Source organism: Geotrypetes seraphini, chromosome 4, assembly GCF_902459505.1.
Source record: "Geotrypetes seraphini chromosome 4, aGeoSer1.1, whole genome shotgun sequence".
NCBI classification, from domain to species: Eukaryota; Metazoa; Chordata; class Amphibia; order Gymnophiona; family Dermophiidae; genus Geotrypetes; species Geotrypetes seraphini.
This window is the reverse complement of record NC_047087.1, coordinates 146350587-146374108: the sequence shown is the minus strand read 5'-3', so window position 1 is coordinate 146374108 and position 23522 is coordinate 146350587. Positions and strand designations below refer to the sequence as shown.

The window sequence follows — 23522 nt, the reverse complement described above, 5'->3', positions numbered from 1 at the left end:
GCAACGACGCTTGAAAGCACGGGACGTAAGTGTTGAGCAAGGCCAGCACGATTTCGGTAGATGTTAAGGCCCAAGACACCGAAGACAGTGTCGATGAGGGTCCGTCAGGGAAATCGTGCGCTGGCACTTGGAACACTTTTTAAAGCCGGTTGCAGGCCGGGACATAGGCCGAAAAAGCTCCGCTGCAAAATCGGAGCTGCGGGGCTGCGGCCACATGGCCTGCCCAGTCGAACAGACGGAAGAAATTTTTTTTTTTTAACAAGAAAAGAACTACGAAAAACAGCGATTCTGAGAGAAATAACCCAAAACCGCAGACTTAAAGAAGGCACAAGTGAAAAACTTCATGCAGAGAGTCAAAGACAGACTTCTCAGCTCCGCGGAAAAGTAACAACTGAGGAGACGCGCTGGGCGGGAAGGAACTCGCACATACGCGGTGCGGGCGACTCAAAACTTCGAGTTTCTTCAAGCAAGACTGCTTGTGAGGCGTCCGCATCGGGGCTCCGTTGGATCACATCACCCACTTGTGAGAATACTTGCCTGCTTGTCCTGGGATAAGGGAGCATTCCACTGCTGCTGACTGCTCCGCCTCCAATTTCAACTCCTGGAGGGATTCGGAAATTAGACCAACCAAAGCTGAGGACTTAAAAAATCTCTGCACCATGGGATCCTCGCCCAATCCGGAACCTCTCCTAGATCTGGATCTTGGAGATCTGTGAACACTACTATATCCTCTGCAGTGGTAGTGCCTGTCTGAGTAAGCAATGGTATCTTAAAGTTATCTTGGTCATCCATATCATTAGGCTGCGAATCATCCCTGGACAACTCAGGGATTCTGGACTTAAGACCCATGTACTGGGAAGGGGGGACCCCTAAAACCAGCAAGGATGCCAAAGGAGGTGCAGATGACACCTTTTTCTTAGCTAGATAAGCCTGGTAGAGCATGTTGATAAATCTGGGGGAAACCCCTCGACCAAGAAAGCAGCCGCCTCCTGGGAACTCTGGCACTTTTGGAGGGTTTTGTTGCCTTTGATGCCAAATCATGGCTGCATTTCACAAGAACCACAAGCACACTATCCCCGGGGGCAAATTTCAACTTTTGGAATTAGCCACGACTAGAGTGAGCAGCAGGACCCCCTAAAAGGGACAAGTGAAGCAAGGCTGAAAAAACCTGCCCCCCCCCCCCCCCCCCCCGCACAACATGTGGAATACAGATGCTCGCTGGATCCCCTACAAACAGGACATGAATCTGACGTATCCTGCCCTGAGGAGTCTATCTGAGCAGTTTTCTTGCAAAAAATGAAGCTTGTATAGACAAAAAATAACTTTAAATTTAAATCCGGAAAATCCAAAAAGGCTGCTGTGGGTGCAATTTTCAAAGAAAAACAGACCAGGAAAAGCACAGGACCTCCCCCCACAAAACATGGCAATTTTAGGACTTTAGGGGTGGTGGGAACTAGGGCTAACTCCCAAACACTAATTTTTAAGACACCCCCCCTAAAATCTCTATGATAGGCTGCCAGCCCTGTACTCACTGTGCCATGTGGTGCTGGGAGCTGCAGTAAAGGAAGCTGAAACAGCTTACAGGGAGATCCTCTGCCTCAACAAGCCTTACAAACTGGACTGTTGGTCTTCTGACTGCCCCTCTGGCCTGATACTAATGGCTGGGGGCCTCTGCCACCCAAGGAACACACTGCACACGCGACCTGATGTAGGAATGCAGTTAGCTCCAATCCCAGGTACACCACCATGAGTCACACAGCTTGCATTCAAATCCACTTGCGGACAAACCTGAGGTAAGCCAGCTCCCAAGGGAACAGTCCCTAAGTCCTTGATCTGAAGGTACAGGCTGTCCAGGAGGTGCACTGCCAGGCTACCAACCCCCTGAAAACAGACTTTATCCACAAAGTCTGTGATTTCCCACAGCCAGAGCTGTCCCCGCGAGGAACCTCTGCAGCATAAAGACTTAAAACATATAAAAATACCGAGTAGAAGAAAAATTAAACATGAGCAAAAAGAATAGCTCCTACTGTCTTGCTTGTAGGGCAGTCCTGAGATAAGAGGGGAGGATCTGAAAAATTATGTAAATGAGGCTTCCTACAAGCAGTCTCACGACATGAGATGCATAACCCACTTGTCCAGGAATAGAGCAGGATTGTATAAGTAATTGTCTTTTATAATGGTCCCCTAAAACAGCAATTTTCAAACTGTCACAATCCAATGAGGCCAGCAACCTCAGAGAGCGGTAGTAGCCCAGAGTGACAGTCTACCTGGTAGAGCTTGAAGGGACTGGAGAGCAGTGAGAGGGCATCTGAGTGACCTGGAGAGTGCTGAGAGAGAGTGCCTGAGGGACTACTACTACTATTTATTATTTCTATAGTGCTGAAAGGCGTACGCAGTGCTGTACATTTTAACATACAATAGACAGTCCCTGCTCAGAAGAGCTTACAATCTAATTTAGACAGGACATTTCAGGGTTGGGGAGGTTATAGTGGGTATAGGTAACTGACAGCAGCAATGTTGGGGAGATTATAGCGGGTATAGGTATCTGGCAGAAATGAGGGGGAGTTTAAGAGTTGAAAATAGTTTCATAAAAGTGGGCCTTTAGCTTGGATTTGAACACTGCCAGAGACGGAGAACATAAGAACATAAGAAATGCCTGCACCGGATCAGACCTGGGGTCCATCTAGTCCAGCGATCCGCACACGCGGAGGCTCAGCCAGGCACACCCTGGCGAATACAATGGTCACTCGTATCCCTCAATGTCTTCTGCAAGAAGATATGCGTCCAATTTTCCCTTAAATCCTAGAATGGTGGTTTCCTCCACCAGTTCTTTCGGGAGAGAGCTCCAGGCGTTCACTACTCGCTGTGTGAAGCAGAACTTTCTGACGTTTGTCCTGGCCGTGTCCCCTCTCAGCTTCAGGCCATGACCTCTGGTCTGAGACTGGGTCATATTTGCCAATGTGAATAACGCTGTTTCTTGCTCACCATCCTTTCCCTCTGCTGGTGAGTGAGCTTGCTCCATTATGTCGATCCCTTTTAGCAATTTAAAAGTCTCTATCAGATCCCCTCTCAGTCTTCTCTTCTCAAGGGTGAATAGTCCCAGTTTTCTGAGGCGATCTTTGTAGCTCAAGTTCTCCATACCTTTTACTAGCTTTGTCGCTCTCCTCTGCACCCTCTCCAGTAGTGTTATATCCTTCTTCAGGTATGGAGACCAGTGTTGGACACAGTATTCCAGGTGTGGTCTGACCATTGCTCTATAAAGCGGCATTATGACCTCCCTTGATCTACTCATGATTCCTTTCTTTATCATGCCTAACATCCTGTTAGCTTTCTTTGCCGCCGCTGCACATTGAGCCGATGGCTTCAGGGTTCTATCTATCAGTACTCCCAGGTCTTTTTCTTGTTCGCTCTTCCCCAATGTTATACCTAACAGTTTGTACCCATGCTCCTTGTTTTTACTGCCCAGGTGCATCACTTTGCATTTTTCTACATTAAAACTCATCTGCCAATTTTCTGCCCATCTCTCAAGTTGCTTCAAATCTCTCTGGAGTTCTTCGCTGTCTTTTTGTGACCTGATTGCTCGCCATAGTTTTGTGTCATCTGCAAACTTGATGATAGCACTGGTCGTTTCTTCTTCTAGGTCATTTACGAAGATATTGAATAAGATAGGCCCAAGAACTGAGCCCTAGGTACACCGCTAGTTACTTTCTTCCAGTCTGAGTACTTCCCATTTATGCCCACTCTCTGTCTTCTGTTTTCTAGCCATTTTCCTATCCATCTTAGTATATCCCCTTCTATTCCATGACTTTGTAGTTTTTTGAGAAGTCTCGCATGACATAGTAACATAGTAACATAGTAACATAGTAGATGACGGCAGATAAAGACCCAAATGGTCCATCCAGTCTGCCCAACCTGATTCAATTTAAATTTTTTTTTTTTTCTTCTTCTTAGCTATTTCTGGGTGAGAATCCAAAGCTTTACTCGGTACTGTGCTTGGGTTCCAACTGCCGAAATCTCTGTTAAGACTTACTCCAGCCCATCTACACCCTCCCAGCCATTGAAGCCCTCCCCTGCCCATCCTCCTCCAAACGGCCATACACAGACGCAGACCATACAAGTCTGCCCAGTAACTAGCCTAGTTCAATCTTTAATATTATTTTCTGATTCTAAATCTTCTGTGTTCATCCCACGCTTCTTTGAACTCAGTCACAGTTTTACTCTCCACCACCTCTCTCGGGAGCGCATTCCAGGCATCCACCACCCTCTCCGTAAAGTAGAATTTCCTAACATTGCCCCTGAATCTACCACCCCTCAACCTCAAATTATGTCCTCTGGTTTTACCATTTTCCTTTCTCTGGAAAAGATTTTGTTCTACGTTAATACTCTTTAAGTATTTGAACGTCTGAATCATATCTCCCCTCTCTCTCCTTTCCTCTAGGGTATACATATTCAGGGCTTCCAGTCTCTCCTCATACGTCTTCTGGCGCAAGCCTCCTATCATTTTCGTCGCCCTCCTCTGGACCGCCTCAAGTCTTCTTATGTCCTTCGCCAGATACGGTCTCCAAAACTGAACACAATACTCCAAGTGGGGCCTCACCAATGACCTGTACAGGGGCATCAACACCTTCTTCCTTCTACTGACTACGCCTCTCTTTATACAGCCCAGCATCCTTCTGGCAGCAACCACTGCCTTGTCACACTGTTTTTTCGCCTTTAGATCTTCGGACACTATCACCCCAAGGTCCCTCTCCCCATCCGTTCATATCAGCTTCTCTCCTCCCAACATATACGGTTCCTTCCTATTATTAATCCCCAAATGCATTACTCTGCATTTCTTTGCATTGAATTTTAGTTGCCAGGCATTAGACCATTCCTCTAACTTTTGCAGATCCTTTTTCATATTCTCCACTCCCTCTTCGGTGTCTACTCTGTTACAAATCTTGGTATCATCTGCAAAAAGGCACACTTTTCCTTCTAACCCTTCAGCAATGTCACTTACATACATATTGAACAGGATTGGCCCCAGCACCGAACCCTGAGGGACTCCACTAGTCACCTTTCCTTCCTTCGAGCGACTTCCATTAACCACCACCCTCTGGCGCCTGTCCGACAGCCAGTTTCTGACCCAGTTCACCACTTTGGGTCCTAACTTCAGCCCTTCAAGTTTGTTCAACAGCCTCCTATGAGGAACTGTATCAAAGGCTTTGCTGAAATCCAAGTAAATTACATCTAGCATATGTCCTCAATCCAGCTCTCTGGTCACCCAATCAAAAAATTCAATCAGGTTCATTTGGCACGATTTACCTTTTGTAAAGCCATGTTGCCTCGGATCCTGTAACCCATTAGATTCAAGGAAATACACTATCCTTTCTTTCAGCAACACTTCCATTATTTTTCCAACAACTGAAGTGAGGCTCACCGGCCTGTAGTTTCCTGCTTCATCCCTGTGACCACTTTTATGAATAGGGACCACATCCGCTCTCCTCCAATCCCCAGGAATCACTCCCGTCTCCAGAGATTTGTTGAACAAGTCTTTAATAGGACTCGCCAGAACCTCTCTGAGCTCCCTTAGTATCCTGGGATGGATCCCGTCTGGTCCCATCGCTTTGTCCACATTCAGTTTTTCAAGTTGCTCATAAACACCCTCCTCCGTGAACGGCGCAGAATCTACTCCATTTTCTCGTGTAACTTTGCCAGACAATCTCGGTCCTTCTCCAGGATTTTCTTCTGTGAACACAGAACAGAAGTATTTGTTTAGCACATTTGCTTTCTCCTCATCACTCTCCACATATTTGTTCCCAGCATCTTTTAGCCTAGCAATTCCATTTTTTATCTTCCTCCTTTCACTAATATATCTGAAAAAATTTTTATCTCCCTTTTTTACATTTTTAGCCATTTGTTCTTCCGCCTGTGCCTTCGCCAAACGTATCTCTCTCTTGGCTTCTTTCAGTTTCACCCTGTAGTCCTTTCTGCTCTCCTCTTCTTGGGTTTTTTTATATTTCATGAACGCCAACTCTTTCGCCTTTATTTTCTCAGCCACTAGGTTGGAGAACCATATCGGCTTCCTTTTTCTCTTGTTTTTATTGATTTTCTTCACATAAAGGTCCGTAGCCATTTTTATCGCTCCTTTCAGCTTAGACCACTGTCTTTCCACTTCTCTTATGTCCTCCCATCCTAACAGCTCTTTCTTCAGGTACTTTCCCATTGCATTAAAGTCCGTACGTTTGAAATCTAGGACTTTAAGTATCGTGCGGCCGCTCTCCACTTTAGCCGTTATATCAAACCAAACCATTTGATGATCGCTACTACCCAGGTGAGCACCCACTCGAACATTAGAGATACTCTCTCCATTTGTGAGGACCAGATCCAATATCGCTTTTTCCCTTGTGGGATCCGTCACCATTTGTCTGAGCAGAGCCTCTTGAAAGGCATCCACAATCTCCCTACATGAGGTACTTTGTCGAACGCTTTCTGGAAGTCCAAGTATATTATGTCAACCGGTTCTCCGCTATCGACTTGATTGTTCACTCCCTTGAAAAACTGAAGTAAGTTTGTCAAGCATGACTTCCCTTTCCTGAAGCCATGCTGACTACCTCTCAGCAGGTCATGGTTATCCAGGTGCTGTACAATGCTGTCTTTAATCAACGTATTGATTCAGGCAACCTGTTCCAGGAATACAGTGCCACAAGAAAGAAGGGATGGAGTCTGGAGTTGGCAGTGGAAGAGAAGGGTACAGATAAGAGGGGCTTGCCCGACGAGCGGAGATCATGGGGGGGAGCATAGGGGGAGATGAGCGAGGAGAGATAGCGGGGGGCTTCAAAGCGAACGCACTTGTAGGTCAGCAAGAGAAGTTTAAACTGCATTCCAAAATGGATGGGGAGCCAATGAAGCAACTTGAGGAAAGGGGTAATGTGAGAATAGTAGCTCTCACAGAATATGAGTCACACAGCAGCATTTTGAACGGATTGAAGAGGCGAGAGACAGGCGCGCGGGTGGCCCAAGAGAAGTACGTTGCAGTGTTTTCCCCAGGGCCTTTCAGCCGGGCGCTCCGCCCAGCTAATTTAGATGAGCGCCCGACTGTAATCTCGATCACAATCCTGCTGCTGCTGCCGCCTTCTGCTCAACATTTTAAAAAAAACCTTCTCACCGGCTTGGAGATTTACCGGGCTGACTCGGCACAGCTTGAATCGCAGGAGCCTGACTTTTTTTTTTTTTTTAGTTTTTAACGCCAGCAAGCGACTTGAACCCATGCTCCAGGGCTCTAACATGTGCATGCCACTTCTCTCCGAAACCGGAAGTCACGTCCCGAGGGAGGAAGAGAAGGGAAGTCGGCATGCACACGCCCCGGAGCATGGGTTCGCTATAGGAGACAGGTCAGCTTACAACTTGCTCTTGCTTGCTTCAGGCTTTCTTCGCTGCCGGATCCTGCCTACTTTCTGTTTCCAAAAGTAGGCAGGACCCGGCAACGAGGAAGGCCCGAAGCAAGCAAGAGCAGCAAGTTGTAAGCTTCCCTCCGTTGCTGACTTATGGAAGTTAGGTCAGTGATGGAAGGAAGCTTACAACTTGCCTTAGTCCAGCCCTGCAAAACATGCGGCCCAAAACGGATCTCACTGCCGATATGGCTCTCACTCCGCTCTCCTTTGAAGATCAGCTCAGGAGGCAAGATTTAGCCCGAGATCAGACGAACATTAAAGGGCATCTGAGCAGATTGAGGAGAACATGCCCTGTTTTTCCATGCCTAAAAATACCACCTTGTCTAATGTAATCTCTGATCAGATCCTTAAGAGTGATGCAACTATGTATGCTGGACAGTCTCCTCCAGTAAACAGAGCTTTAAAGCCTGCAGCCATACAGAACCAGATGGTCAAAGGGCTCTGAAGTGTAGTATTGCCAAGGGATCTGTCTCACAAGTTTCTGCTGCTGGCAGATGTAAACACAGCACAAGAAATAGAGACTTGTGGCATTCTGTGTGGAAAGCTGATGCATAATGAATTTACTATTACCCATGTAATAGTGCCAAAGCAGTCTCCTGGACCAGACTACAGTACAGTGATATGGAGAATGTGGAAGAATTATTCAGTGTTCAAGATCAACATGATCTCCTCACAGAAGAAAGACGGAGAGAAAGAGAGAAGCCTGGACCAAAGGGGAAAGACAGGAGGCAGATACTGGAGAGGGGGGGGGAGAAGGGAAGGAGATAGATATGTCAGACCATGGGGTGGAGTGGGAAGGAAGGAAGGAAGGAAAGGAGAAGAGAGAGATGCCAGAGCATAGGGGAGGGGTGGAAACAAAAAATGGAGAGGGGTTGAAGCTGAAATAAATCATGTACAAAGGAGAGAAAGGGCACAGGATATAGAGTTTATTGAAGGGACATAGAAAGAGGGAAGATACCATATGGAACAGAGAGAGGGCAGACACTGGATGGAAAAGGCAGAAAGGGTGGACAGTGGATGCAAGGGGCAGAGATAGGGTGGACAGTAAGATGGAAGGGGTAGAGAGAGAGAGGGCAGAGGCAGGGTGGAAGAGGCAAAGAGAGAGGACAGATGTTGCATGGAAGGGAGCCAGGACAAATGCTGAATAGAAAGAAGAGAGTGAAGAGAAGATGACTAAAGCAGAAACGACAAAAGGTAGAAAAAAAATATTTTTGTTGCTTTACGTAGAATCAAGTAGTATTGTAACTGTATTGATTAAAATTTATCAATAGGAAATGGAAATAAGGCAATTTTGGGGGGGAATAAACCCCTTTCCTCAGGTCAGGACAGGACACCATAACAGCAGTATACTGTACTGTCTTGAAGAAAGATTTGGCCTCTGAAAGCTAATTGAAAAATGGATTAGTCCAATAAAATGGTATTTTCATATTTCTCATTATTTTATTTCTATTTGTTAATTTGTAAAATGGTGACTTATGTAGAAGTTTTTTTCAAATTTACATCTACTGTCTTTATATTTTGCACAGTATTAGGGGACATGTGTCACTGTTTCTATGGTGTTGCATTGTATGCAGAGTCTGGTTTCTTTGTTCAGTTTCTATTTTTGTCTACATATTTCTATTTTTAGTTTGTGATTATTCCATATTGGGCGAGGGTGTATCTGTGTTCTGTGTGTATGAAAAGGACATGGTTTTCTGTTAGCATCGACTACGGGATCAATTGACTGTGTAGGATCCGGTTTGTTTAGTTTTACAATGCGTGTGTTGGTGCTATCGTGCTCACTGCAGTGTTTAAGATGCTGCCTTTTCCTAGATGCACCCTTATTGTGTGACTCAAGGATTATTACTAAAAATATCTTTTTTTATATAGAGGAGGGGGTTGTTAAAAAAATGATTAGCACTGGCTGTCATATATACTAGGTACACCACTGGATTTAATGACCCTATTCTAACTTTACTGTTGACGTAGGTGTTGTCCCCCCAACACACAGACACACCCATTATAAAGAATTAAATTAAAGTTGTATTATCATCAAGCAGCTTTCAAATGACATTATAAGCAAATAAAAATAAAATATTTTTAATACATTGCTAATTATTACCTGCATCTTTACCTATACTGTTTTGCCCTAGCTCTTACTTTGCAGTATAGCAAAATAAAAAAGAAGCAGATAAAGATCAATCACACAGGTGCCCTTCAAGGCTCAGTAACACCTCTCCATAAATTATGTGGAAGAGGTCTGGAAGTGGGGATAGCATCTATTTTATATCCTCAGTGAGACCTCAGGAAGGAACCTAGTGATCAAAACATTATTAGAGGTATTGTACAGCCATTTCTTGTATGACTGGATGAGCTATATTTATCTTTTTTTTTTTTAGTTGTTTAAATTAATGCAGAAATAAATAGTTAGATTGAACCTAATGACTTTATTAATGCATTTCCCTTTTTTAAACCTCTATACTATTTGAAAGAAGGTGAATATCTAATTATTCACTTCTAGAATTGGATACTTCTTAAATTTAGTAAAAATATTCTGGCACAAGTGTCAAACCTTAAAAAAGGAAGTCATATCGAGCATTGGAAAATAATAATAATTAACTAATAAAAATATTATACCTTTAATTTTCCCCACTACCAAATTTCCCCGCCCCGCCCCACCCGGCTACATTTTCATGCCACCCGGCTGGAAAAAATTTCTGGGTAGAACACTGACGTTGCAATAGTCTAAGCACGAGGTGACAAGAGCGTGGACAAGGATTTTGGTCGTGTGTTCAGAGAGAAGAGGATGGATTTTGGTAATGTTATAGAGGAGGAAGCGACAGGATTTGGCGGTCTGTTGGATCTGAGCAGAGGAGAGAGAGGAGTCAAAGATCACCCCAAGGTTGCGAGCCGACAAGACAGGGAGGAGGATAGCATTATCCACAGAGATAGAGAATGGTGAGTGGGGGCGGTGGGTTTGGGGGGAAAGATAAGGAGTTCAGTTTTAGCCATATTCAGTTTGAAATGGCAGACCAGGGAGAGTCCTCAGTGGAATGCCTGAAGAACTGGGGGGAGTCCTCAGGGAGTGACCGGTGCCTAGAGGGTCAGTGGAAAGACCAGTGTACCAGGGAAGTTTAAGCTGACAGTGGCTGGTGGAGAGACCAGTGTGAGAGATTGGTATGCCATTTTAAAGAAAAACTAAATTTGTGTGCGCTATAAAAATGATTGCCAGAGGGCCTGGAGTTCAGTTATGGGCATTATGGGCAGGTCTTTGAGCTTAGTCTGAATTAACAAAAACACAATGTAATTTTAGTTACACTTTATGTTATTTACACTTTATGTACACAAAAAGAGAATCCAACAAAAACTACAGTAGGACAAGCAGCAAGCAAAAAACAATACAAAAACTGCAGGCAATGTACAAGATGCAGGCACTGTTTATTGCAACATCATGGTATATAACCTTATTACCAACCAGAGGACCCAACACGGTCCATGTTTCGGACAACACACCTTCCTCAGGGGTCCGTGATAAATAAGGTATTGAGACTAACAGAAGTAAACAGGAGAAACAAGTGTCGATATGACTACGGTACTGAGTCCAGAAGTACGTCCCATTTCAATAAACATAAATTATGTTTCATTGAAATGTTTCATTGAGCGCTACTTATAAATAAGGTATCATTGTACTTTATACTTAAAATTTAGAAAATAACAGCAATTTAGTTTTCAAAGTTTTTCCCTGCGATCTTTCATATTTATCCAGTCCGAATAAATTCTGTGAAGATCTGTTAAGCCTCCATCTTGAAGGTGGCTCTTAACACGCATCAGCATTTCCAAATGCTCTAAATGTAAATGATTCCTTTGTTTAGTCTTCAAATTGTTCATTAGACTAAAACCACACTCACAATCTGAACTAGATGCTAAGAATGTAGCACCAATGTCATCAATTTTGCTAAATCTGCAAATTGATCATTCTGAAATGCAAATTTCATCATATCTGGAAAGCTATTTATCAGATTGCTTTTGATTTTTTTCTGCAACAAGGAATTTAAAGTCATTGTATTGCTGAATAATAACATTTTCCTCCGGAAGAAATTGTTTATACTTTAAACAAAGAGATCTGATATGTCCATTTCCGAAGTCAAAGTCGCATTGTGATATTGCTGTACAGTCAAAAGCAGACCATTCCTCAACTTCATTTTCAGGAAATCTTTCACCCAGATGCAAACATAGGATGTTGATGAAGGTTAATATGGAATTAGTATCCACTGAAACTTCTTCTCCAGACCTCATCCTGTTGTCAAGAAGACTGTTGACTTTATCACTCCACTTAACCTTGTTGCCTAAGTATTGCATTCGAAGTTTGTTCAATTTACCCTGTGCAAAATGATAAGCTTCCAATGGTGCCAAACCACGTTTTTGAAATGCCATGGTTAAGGAAGCCAGTTCTGATAAGACATCATTCAAAACTTCAAGTGTAATATGAAATTGTTCACTGTTCAGCTTCTTATAGCAGTACTTTGCAATAGGATCATTATCTTTGTCTTCTTCAAAATATTTTATTAGGGGATCATAATTTCGAATAAGTGCAAAGTGTCTAGATAACCAGCACACTTCATTCAGAGGTCTGAAAGCAATTGATTCACATTCAGATGCATCTGCTATTTCTTGAAATTTGCATCGTTTAGTAGAAGACCGACAGAACACAGTTCTCATTACAGTGTCTACTTCTTTAATCAATTTTACTTCTTTCCATGAATCAGAAAGTCCCAAATCTTCCCGATGTGCAACACAATGTTACTGCACTAAATGTGGAATGTCTTTTCTCAGCTGTGCTGCAACACAATCTATTTTGCCCAATATAACAAAGGCACCATCAGAGGTGAACATAACCATTTTATTCAGGTCAAGTTCATGTTTCCTATAGAATTCCCTAATTGCTGTTACTATTGATGTAGTATCATATGCTTCTAACTGTAGCATCCCACCAAATGAAATGGCTGGCCGATACTTAAAGTAGAGTATTAAGAACTTGTTGACAGAAATGTCTGTGCTTTCATCAACAGTTAACGTATGATACGTTGCTAATTTAATGTCTGCTATACGATCATCTTGCACGATGCCATTGATAATTCCAAGAAATTTAAACGCATAGTTTTTGCTTCTCCAGCTATCAGGTATACTAACATACTTTGCCATGTGCTCATTGATATTTTGAATAGAGAGCACTGAGATATTCATCTTAATGGCCAGCACAACACTGTTGACAAGAACCTTAATTTCATCAGGATTGGAACGCTTCCGTTCATTACTAATTTGCCTGTTTTCTTTTTTGGTTGGGCTTTCAAGCAACATGTTAACCAGTCCCCCTCGGATTTTTACTTCTGAGTTTCCTAATACTGTCGGTATGAGATTTACTTGATAGATGGCATTTCAGAAAATCCAGTTTCCAAACATCATCCCATATTTTCCCAGTAGAGATTTTTCCAGTTGCTTTGGCATCTTGACAATAACAACACACAACTCCATCGTCTTCGTCATAGGTAAATATTTCACACAGTCGAACACGCATTGCATTTCGAGATTCCGGTGTCTCCTTTTCAACAATTTTTTCAAGCCATTCAGACCTAAAAGCTGTTGCAGCTCTCTTGCGTTTTACACTTTTCACCATTCGCGGTTTAGACATTTTAAGAGTTATATCTGGTTGCAATTTAATAAACAAATACAGTTATACAACTGCAGTACCACGCTGCACACTACGATTCCACGAAATAAACAATATGGCGGAACTTCAGGAAGTCAAAGAATCGGAAGTGTTTCATATCCTATGGGCCATAGGCTATGGCCCTATGGGGCACGTGATGTGTCAAGTTCAACTGCCAAAGATAACGGAATCATGTGAATAACTTAAAATTTATATTATAGCGCTTCAATAAATGTGATAAATAGGAAATCAGAACAGCTGGTCTTCTGCAACATTTCATTTTAGCAGTGAAAATTATTTTAGGCAAAAATTTATTTTTTTGTGCGCGCTATTTTAATTTGTGTGCACGGGTTCGGCAAGTTGTGTGTGCGCGCACAAGCGTACAGCTTAGAGAGAACATTGTTCACAACCTATATGAACAAAATAAAAGCAGTTAATAACAATAAATACATTTTCAAATAGTCCATTTCTTTAGGTGAAATACTGTTTTACCCACTGAAACAGGTTTGAAAACTATGCTCTAAAAATTTAAATCAGCTTGATCTAATATGCTTTTGAATCTCTTTACCGTCCAGAAAAGGTCATTTCCTTCATGATCGAAGCCTTGCAAGGCACAGTTTCCTCCGATAATTGCCAGTGGAGATGAGATATCTCCAAGATTTCCAAGTACAGTGGCATTTGCTCCATCTGCAATCTTCAGATATAAAGACAGAACATATAAAAATAAGCTCCTATGTAAACAGCACCAGCAAAAAGACTACAGTTACTCATTTGCTTTTGTAATTTTCACTTTAGTAGTCTAGGCTAGAGGTGGGCAATCTTTTATATGGAGGACCACATGAATGTCAGCACTATCCCTAGAGGGTTACACACTTATTTCTCTCTCACACACAAATTATCTCCTTCCCCATAAAGTCCACATACACACACACCAATCCCTCCCACATAAAATTCTTTCATTCATATAAGATCTATATTTTTCTTCTTCCTCATCTCCCTTCCCCAATTCTATAATCTCCAGAATCTTTCTCCTTCCTTCCCTCACAATGGTCTCCTGCATCTCTCTCCTTCCATCCACCTGCTCCACAGCCCATATGCCAGTTTTCCCAGCCCGCTCAGTAGTGGCAATTAACCACCAAGGAGAAGCAAAGACTCTACTTGTCCTGTCCCTTCTAATACATTCCACACACTACCTATGCATCAGTAGGGGTGGGACCAACAGAGCCTTCACATATATGCCACCAAGGCTACTACATCCTGAAGTTAATTACTGCTACTGAGTAGGAAGGGTCAGGGTGAGGGGAAATCTGCTTGTAGGTTGCATAAAATCCATTCCTGGGCTGCACGCAGCCCATGATCTATAGGCTATCTCCCCTGGTTTAGATCAGTTATTACCCTGGACACATTTGCTAAGGGTATGAATGCACTCTTAGGACCATTATAGTTTAGCACTGGCTATCAGCAATGAAGAAATATTCCAATGTGGAAATATATAATATTTATTGTAGACTAATAATATAACAAGCCAATTAAAAAAATTATTGGTGCCTTGGGTTTTTTGACCTGTTCCTGGGGTTATTTGGGGCACTGATTCAGAAAATTACATTGGATTGCATTACATCAGCTCTAAGATATGGTTGAATTTATGGTTCTATTCCAATCGGTCACTCCACCAGGATGAAAGAAGCGTACAAGGCTTGAAGATGGTTAATTTTCTTCTTGGTCAACAAAGTAGCTACACAAATTATTCTTGCTTTTGGAATAGTAGGCATGAACATTGGGCAAAAAAAGATTGGCCTCTGGGAGAATATATGGATGGTGGTTGGAGGACAAAATATAATCAATGAAGCTTTAGTAGCACGAGATAGAATCATACTGCCACCATCACAGATAAAGCTACGCCTGATGAAACAATTTGTAAAAGCTTTGAATAAAGATGGTTTGTGCATTGAATATGTGGAGAGGTATCATCAAAAGAAACATCTAAGTACAATTCAAACGTATGGCGCTAGATGCCCAAAGTCGGCAGAGGAAAAATGTCCATTCTCAAAAAATATGTCTAGAATTTATTTTTTTCCGAAAATCGTTTATCTGGATGTCCAGGCTATTGTTCAGCCAGACCACCAGAACATCTATCTTTATACCACGGTCTTGACCAAAATTTCATCCAAGTCCCAAACGCTCAAAAGAAGACCACTTGGACTTGAGGAGGGCCAGCATTGTGATGGACTGGCTGCCCAAACATGGCAACAGAGCAGTGGGGCACCTTACAGGACACCGCTGTGAACTTCACAAAAAGGGTGCCACATAAACATCTTATCAGAACTCCCTTATAGGTTATGCTGAGCATCCCAGAATACCCCTAAAACCCACTATACCCACCTGTCTTCAACCCAAGAGCCCTTAAGGCTGCAGGTGGCACCTATATGGCAGTACAGAAGGGTTTGAGGGAGGGGGGTTTGGTGGGCGCATATGTTGGGTCCTCCACTCTATGGTGCACTAGTCCACCCCCTTGGCTATTTAAGAGACCTGTGTGCAGCTATACTAGGCTTTTCTATACTAGGTGCTGATGTTCTGGAGAAAGGTATGTACGTTTTTATTCCAATCTCTGCATGAGTTGTTAGGAGGTCAGTGAACACTGGGGGACTGTGTGGGGGTCTTTACTTTGTCTCTGCAGTGGTTATCTAGTCACTTTTGGCCACTTATACCTGTTTTTACATCGTCTAAGTAACAAAGTATAAGTTGTGTCCATGAAGTCTCGTAAAATCTTCAATTATCCCTGCAGGATGACTACCGTATATAATTGAATATAGGATGAGATTTTGGGGCCCAAAAAAATGGCCCAAAAATGGGAGTTTCATCCTTTATTCGGGTCATCACCCAGTGACCACCTGACCCCCCTCCCGGACTTGTTGCAGGCCTCTGTCAGCCTGCCATATGACCTGGTAGGCCGAACACAGGAGAGATCCCTTCCGTCTCCTGTCCTGGCCGATTCTATCAATTTTTTTACCCCCTCCCTCCATGTACCTTTTTCGCCTTTTCGAATCCCTTGTGGGCAGAAGCGAGCTTTCCACATTCCTGCCCCGCGCCTAGCCCCTCCCTCCCTAGATGGCTGCTTCAGATCTCGTGGCCAGTGGCGCACCCAGCAGGAGTGAACTTTTCGAGCTTCCGCTTGGCCCTGTGCTACTCTCTGAATGGCTGCTGTCAGTTTTTGCTCAGGGAGCGGCGCAGGGGGCAGGAGTGCAGAAAGCTCGCTCCTGCCTGATACACCGCTGGACCACCAGGGATTCGAAAAGGCAAAAAAAGGTACATGGGAGGGGGGGTTAAAAAATTGTTAGAATCAGCTGGGACAGGAGACGGGAGAGATCCCTCCTGTCCCAGCCTACCACTAGACCATCAGAGAGGGGACAGGGTACAGGGCAGGATGATGTGACAGATGTAGAGCCTAACTGGGAGTGAGGGGGACTGGGTTTAGAGCCCGTCAGGGAGGGGGCCTGGCAGCAAAGCCTGGTAGGGCAGGGAGGGAAGGGGGCTGGGTTCAGAGCTTGGCAGGGAATTGGACTGGGTGCAGAGCCTGGTAGGGAAGGGGGCTGGGTGCAGAGCCTTGCAGGGCAGGGAGGGAAGGAGGCTGGGTACAGAACCTGCCAGGGAGGGGGCTGAGTGCAGAGCCTGGCAGAAGGTGTGAGGGAGGGACACTGGGTGCAGATCCTGGCAGAGCATGGCACTTGAAAATTAAGCCCCCATCTTATATTAGAGTCAACCATTTTTCCTCCTTTTTGGGAGGAAAAATGTGGGATCTCAACTTATATTCGAGTATATTGTGATATGCAAGGTATGCCTGCTAGGGCTGTTCCTAATAGAAATCCCACTGTTAGAGCAGAGGGTGCTCAAGCTGCTCTATGTAATCCACAAGATATCCTTTTGCCTACTATTACTCCTGTGTCCAGCAGAGGGCGTGCAAGTGCCAGAAGGCAGATTTCCTTTCCCCCAGCTAGGAAGGGAAAGGAAGTCAGGATATCCGGCACACCTGAGCGTTTGGGGCGTGGTCCCCAGCTCCTAAACCTCAGGTCTGCATGGCTGGAGGGGGAGAAGGAAGCAGGCAGCGAAAGCAAGCAGTCGCAAAGCTCAGGGCTGAGAGCTCTGCAAAACTATGCTGTTCCTGAGCAGATGGAGCTGGTAGAGGCTGGGGCAGAGGCACCTGAAAATCCGTGCGAAGAGTTCCAAGATATGGAACTGGATTTTGAACCGGAGTCTTTCACTGAGGTACCTGCCAGCACACAGCCCATGGAAGTCTGCTAGCCAAAGGCAAGTGACTAATACTTTAACTATGGATTACAAATGTACAAGTTTTTGTTTTGAAGCCTATTTTTGAGCAAGTCTGCCTGTGTTTGTTGAAGGTGGTGGGGGTTTGCCCACGTTAAATGTGGAGGGATAGAGGGCCATAGCTTGGCAATATTCCAGCACGTGGAGCACACCACCTTCCCCAGCACTACTGCGGCTGGAAGAATCAGGGCTGTTGCCCTGGTTGAAACAGAAGTCTTTTTGGTAAAGACTATTGACTTAGGCTGAGACTATATTTTGAAGGTACAGAGAACCTTTCTTGTTTGGAAGTCTGGCTACAAAGAAAAAGAATCCTTTTTGCTGAGATTTAAGGTTTCTAGTTTTGGAGTTTTGAAACCTCTTTTCTTTTTGAGGAATATTACACTGCACTAGAACTGTTAAGTTTTACTTAAACCTGATATTCAAGGACTTACCTATTGGTGGCTATTACCTGACAAAGTTTAGTTTCCTTGATTACTTTAGGTTGAAGACTGGTGGCAAGTTGATATGTAAAGCAACCCTTTGTGTTTTAGAAATTGCACAATTAAATCCAGTCCAGTTTTTTTTATTTTCTTATTTACCGACTTTGCAGTGTGTTGTTTTTTTTTTTCTTTCTGTTTGGCGAATCCCTGACTTATTTATCCCTGTGTTGCTAGCCGCAGCTCACAGGAGCCAAAACTTCTGTGTCCCAGCGGCTCGGGACCCATTGCCCTGACCCCGCTGGTGACATAACTTGGTATCAGGAGTGGGATTGAATATACATTGCCACATGGGAGACTGATTTTAAAAAAAAAAATTTTTAGGACAGAATTAAAGTTTTGTTTTTTGAAAAGCCAAAGTTTGTTGGAGGAGACTTCATCCGTTGGAGTGGACCGTGACCGTGACTGCAGCGGAGGAAGAAAAGCAGCTGTGGGAGTGTGACCAGTCCTGTGAAGTCGTGGGAGAGTGACTGAGGAACCAGGCCGGAATGAGCCCAGCAGTATTCCTGGACGCAAAGTCAAGATATACAAACCCAAAGGCTGAGACTCATCAGTCTGTCGGGTAAGAGTACCCTGGGGACGGCTGATAGAGGATTTGGGTTTGATAAAAGGCTTTGGGATAGCTGTGGTTGGGTAACTTGCGGGAGTGGGCCGGGAAAAAAAAAAAGGTCGCACTTGGGTTTCCTTTCTCTTGTTTTTTTTTTCCAGGCTTCAGGATGGATGTACAGCAGCTGTTTACTCTTCTGGCCTCTGAAAGGCAGAAGCAAACTGAGGACCTTAAGGCGGTGCTGCAAAGCAACCAGGACCTTTGGCGTGCCAGTCAGGCGGACACTGGTCGCAGGCATGCGGAGTTGGTCCAAGCTATGGGGGACCAGACGCGGACATTAGCCCAGCTATTCCAGGGGACTAGTGGAGCCGGCGCCGGGTCAACATCACCCATGGGAGCTCTGGTAGGACCATCTTTAATCAGTAACATGCAAGTGTGTAAGATGGGTCCCAATGATGCTCCAGATGACTTTCTTGTGGCCTTTGAGAGAATGGCGGTAGCAGCCGGTTGGCCAGAGCAACAGTGGGCGACGAGACTGATCCCGTGCCTCGCAGGAACAGCACTCACGGCGTATCAGACTCTCAGTCCTGAGCTTGCCAACAACTATAGGGCGATAAAAAACCACATTCTTGACTACCTAGGCTTTACGAGAGAACATTATAGGCAAGAGTTTAGGGGTGCCCACATGGGGGACAAAGAAAGACTTAAAGCACTCTTGCATCGGCTCAGGAAGTTGGCCGAAAGATGGCTACAACCCTGTCTTGGGGATGCCCAGGCTTTGCTCACGGAGGTGTTACATGAGCAGTTTTTGGAAGCGGTGCCCAAAAATCTGAAGTCCTGGATCCAAAGACAGGGTAGTCGCTCGTTAGCCCAAGTTATAGACCTGGCAGAAGCCTATTTAGACTCCCAGACCATGAACATACCCACAGGAGACAGACAGGGGAATGGGTGGCCCAATAGGGGCCGAGAAACTCCGGCGAGACCCTATGGTAGGCCCCAGGAAAGTATTCCACAAGCCTTAAAGAAGGTTCCCGATCCCGTTACACCGGAGAAAAAATCCTTTACTTGTTTTAGGTGTGGTAAACCCGGGCACATGCAAAAGCAATGTAGGGTAAAATTAACACTCGTAACCGTTGGTAATAAGGCAGAAAATTATTCTAACCCCTATGAAATACAGGTCCACATAAATGGGCTGAAGGTTAAAGCTCTACTAGACACAGGGGTTGAACAGTCTGTCATGTCTAGGACTTGCTGGGATCTGGGAAGGAAAAGAGGTCCCTTTAGCAAAGTGCCAAACAAGGTGACAGTGGTTTGTGTTCATGGGGGGAAAAAGGCCCACCCCAAATATCTGATCCCAGTACGATATCAGGGGAAGGTGCAAACATTGGGGGTAGCCGTTATTCCTAAAGCTCCTGCTGCTTTGATTCTAGGCCGTGATTGGGCAGGTCTGGAAAAAAACTTGGAGCAGGGGAACATCTCTGATACCCAGAAGGAGAAGGAGAGACCCATGTGTACCCTTATGACTAGGGAAGGTCCTAAGGAAAGACCTTGGAGAAAGAGGTCCCGTAATAGGGCCCGTTCTCACTGGTGTCCCACAATTAGGTGGGCACCCTTGTCAGAACATGCACAATCCCCTAAGTATGCCTACGACAAAGCTGCGGGGTGTGACGTGTATGCAGCGCAGGGTGCAGTGATAGAGGCTAGAAGTAGGTTGTTGATACCAACTGACATTCAGATGTCACCCCCACCAGGGGCCTACTTGAGAGTAGCCCCACGTTCAGGACTAGCCTCCCGTCAGGCTATCGATGTAGGGGCGGGAGTAATTGACCCCGACTATCGGGGGAATATAAATGTTCTCCTCATAAATAATGCAGAGGAGGAGTTTTACGTCAAGAAAGGGGATTGCATTGCTCAAGTGATTTGCGAGCGAATTTGGCACCCTAAACTCGAGCAATGGAAGCAACTGTTACCAACACGTAGAGGGTCCAAGGGGTTTGGTTCCTCTGAGGCTCCTGTAGAAGGGGATATCATATCTCCCGGCCCGGTAGTCCCACCATCTGACCCTGACTCGTTGACAGTCATAAAAAGGGCTGTCAAACAGCAATTCAGCGAGCTATAGCAGAAGTTAGCCCACGGTCAGGAGGGTCAGAAGCAGCAATGGCAACATGCTATCCAGGAGGTAGAAGACAGTCTAGGGGATAAAGTACGGAAGGCTCTTTTACTCCAGGACCAACTGTTAAGAACAACCCTAGAGGAAAATTTCCAACAGTTTCAGGAGGATCTACAGACTCTGTTGGAAAAGAGTCAGGGTTTAAAAGAGCAGATGGGGCATATTGAATGCCGGGTGGGAGAGCAACCGGATCCAACCCCGGCTGTTAAAGACATTGCATGTGCGGTAGGACTGATACGGGAAGAGGTAGGGAAGGTTCAATTGCAAGTAACACAGATGGGAGAGGGGGAACTCAAAAAAATGAGGGAACTTCTCTCAAGTTTTGGAGCTCGGGTGAAGTCATTAGAACAAGGGTTCATCCTTCTAACTGACCCGGAGGCAATAGCTCAAGCGCATGAGCTACAACAGAGAGAGTTCTGTACCCCAGACCCTGGTCCTTTTGTAGGAAGGAAGGGCAACCGTAGTAAAAATTGTTAATCTTCAGGATTGATTGTTGACCATGAAGTTTAAAAAAAAAAAAAAGAAAAGATCCGCATAAGCATAGGCCCACACCTAGCAGCCATTTAAGGGGGGGGGGTATGTGATATGCAAGGTATGCCTGCTAGGGCTGTTCCTAATAGAAATCCCACTGTTAGAGCAGAGGGTGCTCAAGCTGCTCTATGTAATCCACAAGATATCCTTTTGCCTACTATTACTCCTGTGTCCAGCAGAGGGAGTGCAAGTGCCAGAAGGCAGATTTCCCTTCCCCCAGCTAGGAAGGGAAAGGAAGTCAGGATATCCGGCACACCCGAGTGTTTGGGGCGAGGTCCCCAGCTCCTAAACCTCAGGTCTGCATGGCTGGAGGGGGAGAAGGAAGCAGGCAGCGAAAGCAAGCAGTCGCAAAGCTCAGGGCTGAGAGCTCTGCAAAACTATGCTGTTCCTGAGCAGATGGAGCTGGTAGAGGCTGGGGCAGAGGCACCTGAAAATCCGTGCGAAGAGTTCCAAGATATGGAACTGGATTTTGAACCGGAGTCTTTCACTGAGGTACCTGCCAGCACACAGCCCATGGAAGTCTGCTAGCCAAAGGCAAGTGACTAATACTTTAACTATGGATTACAAATGTACAAGTTTTTGTTTTGAAGCCTATTTTTGAGCAAGTCTGCCTGTGTTTGTTGAAGGTGGTGGGGGTTTGCCCACGTTAAATGTGGAGGGATAGAGGACCATAGCTTGGCAATATTCCAGCATGTGGAGCACACCACCTTCCCCAGCACTACTGCGGCTGGAAGAATCAGGGCTGTTGCCCTCTCCCCGACCAGCGGCGGACCCAGCACATAAATACAGCGCCAACGGCGCACGACCACTTTCGGGCCCCCCTTCCAGCACCAGCAGGAGTTCCAGAGGAGAGGTCGCGTGGGAGCCCTGCTCCGCCCCTCTCCCCGACCAGCGGCGGACCCAGCACATAAATACAGCGCCAACGGCGCACGACCACTCTCGGGCCCCCCTTCCAGCACCAGCAGGAGTACCAGAGGAGAGGTCGCGTGGGAGCCCTGCTCTGCCCCTCTCCCCGACCAGCGGCGGACCCAGCACATAAATACAGCGCCAACGGCGCACGACCACTCTCGGGCCCCCCTTCCAGCACCAGCAGGAGTACCAGAGGAGAGGTCGCGTGGGAGCCCTGCTCCGCCCCTCTCCCCGACCAGCGGCGGACCCAGCACATAAATACAGCGCCAACGGCGCACGACCACTTTCGGGCCCCCCTTCCAGCACCAGCAGGAGTTCCAGAGGAGAGGTCGCGTGGGAGCCCTGCTCCGCCCCTCTCCCCGACCAGCGGCGGACCCAGCACATAAATACAGCGCCAATGGCGCACGACCACTTTCGGGCCCCCCTTCCAGCACCAGCAGGAGTTCCAGAGGAGAGGTCGCGTGGGAGCCCTGCTCCGCCCCTCTCCCCGACCAGCGGCGGACCCAGCACGTAAATACAGCGCCAACGGCGCAAGCCGTTCGGCGCACTGCGCCTTTGTCGCGCGCCTTCGTGAAGCGCCTGCAGGAAGTCACAGGACAACCAAAAACGCTCACAGCTCAGGCACCAAAGATCCTGTCCGAAATCCACCAACAACAGTCAACAAAGTGGTGAGTAAAGCAACTCTGAACCCTCTACCTTGATCTGGAAGCAGCCAGAACTCTAAGCTCAACCCATACATCCACTCTAACAATCAACTCAAACAGCAACTAAACCGCAGACTTCACAAATTTAAAAAAAATAAAATAATATAAAAAAAATAATTTAAAAAAAAAATGGCACTGCGTACACCCAACCTCATCCTTGCCCTCATACTAATTGCCACATTTATAGCAAAATGGAAAACCACAGGCTACCAAATACACACCATCCCTATCCTAACAACAACACACAGACCTGTTCAACATACCAGAAAACTGCATACCACTAGAACGCTAATTCCATGTCCACTATCCAGCCAAGCCAGCATTCCCACCATCTGGGGAAAAAGACCTCCACCAAAGCCTAACTCAAGCACACAAAAATACCAAACCTCACCAAGAACTATCATCAATACAACCACTACCCCCACCACAAAACACACTACAATAGCTTGCGCATATATGAACATCAGATCCGTCAGCCCAAAGGCAGAATTAATCAAAGACTGGCTGATCAAAGACAATCTAGGCTGCCTCTTCCTAACCGAAACATGGCTCACCTCTGAGTCAGATCCAAGCATCACAGAATTCTGCCCCAAAGGATATAAACTCGAGTTAGTATATCGAGAAAACAGAAGAGGAGGAGGTCTAGCAATCATAACAAAAAACAATCTCAACATCGACGTACTAACCAAGCACTCCACCCCTTATCTAGATCTGCTAGCCTGCCAAATATCTGACAAATCACT

The 23522-nt window shown here is 45.5% G+C and overlaps 1 protein-coding gene across 6 annotated transcripts in view; it reads right to left on the bottom strand.

The window, feature by feature from the left end:
• BBS2 (Bardet-Biedl syndrome 2) overlaps window positions 1-23522 on the bottom strand; it is an 876805-nt gene that overhangs the window by 762550 nt on the left and 90733 nt on the right. For all 6 annotated transcript variants that reach the window (XM_033940623.1, XM_033940626.1, XM_033940622.1 and 3 more), the window contains one exon: window positions 13688-13813. In XM_033940623.1, coding sequence (XP_033796514.1) covers window positions 13688-13813 — 126 coding nt within the window. The remainder of the gene's footprint in view (window positions 1-13687; window positions 13814-23522) is intronic.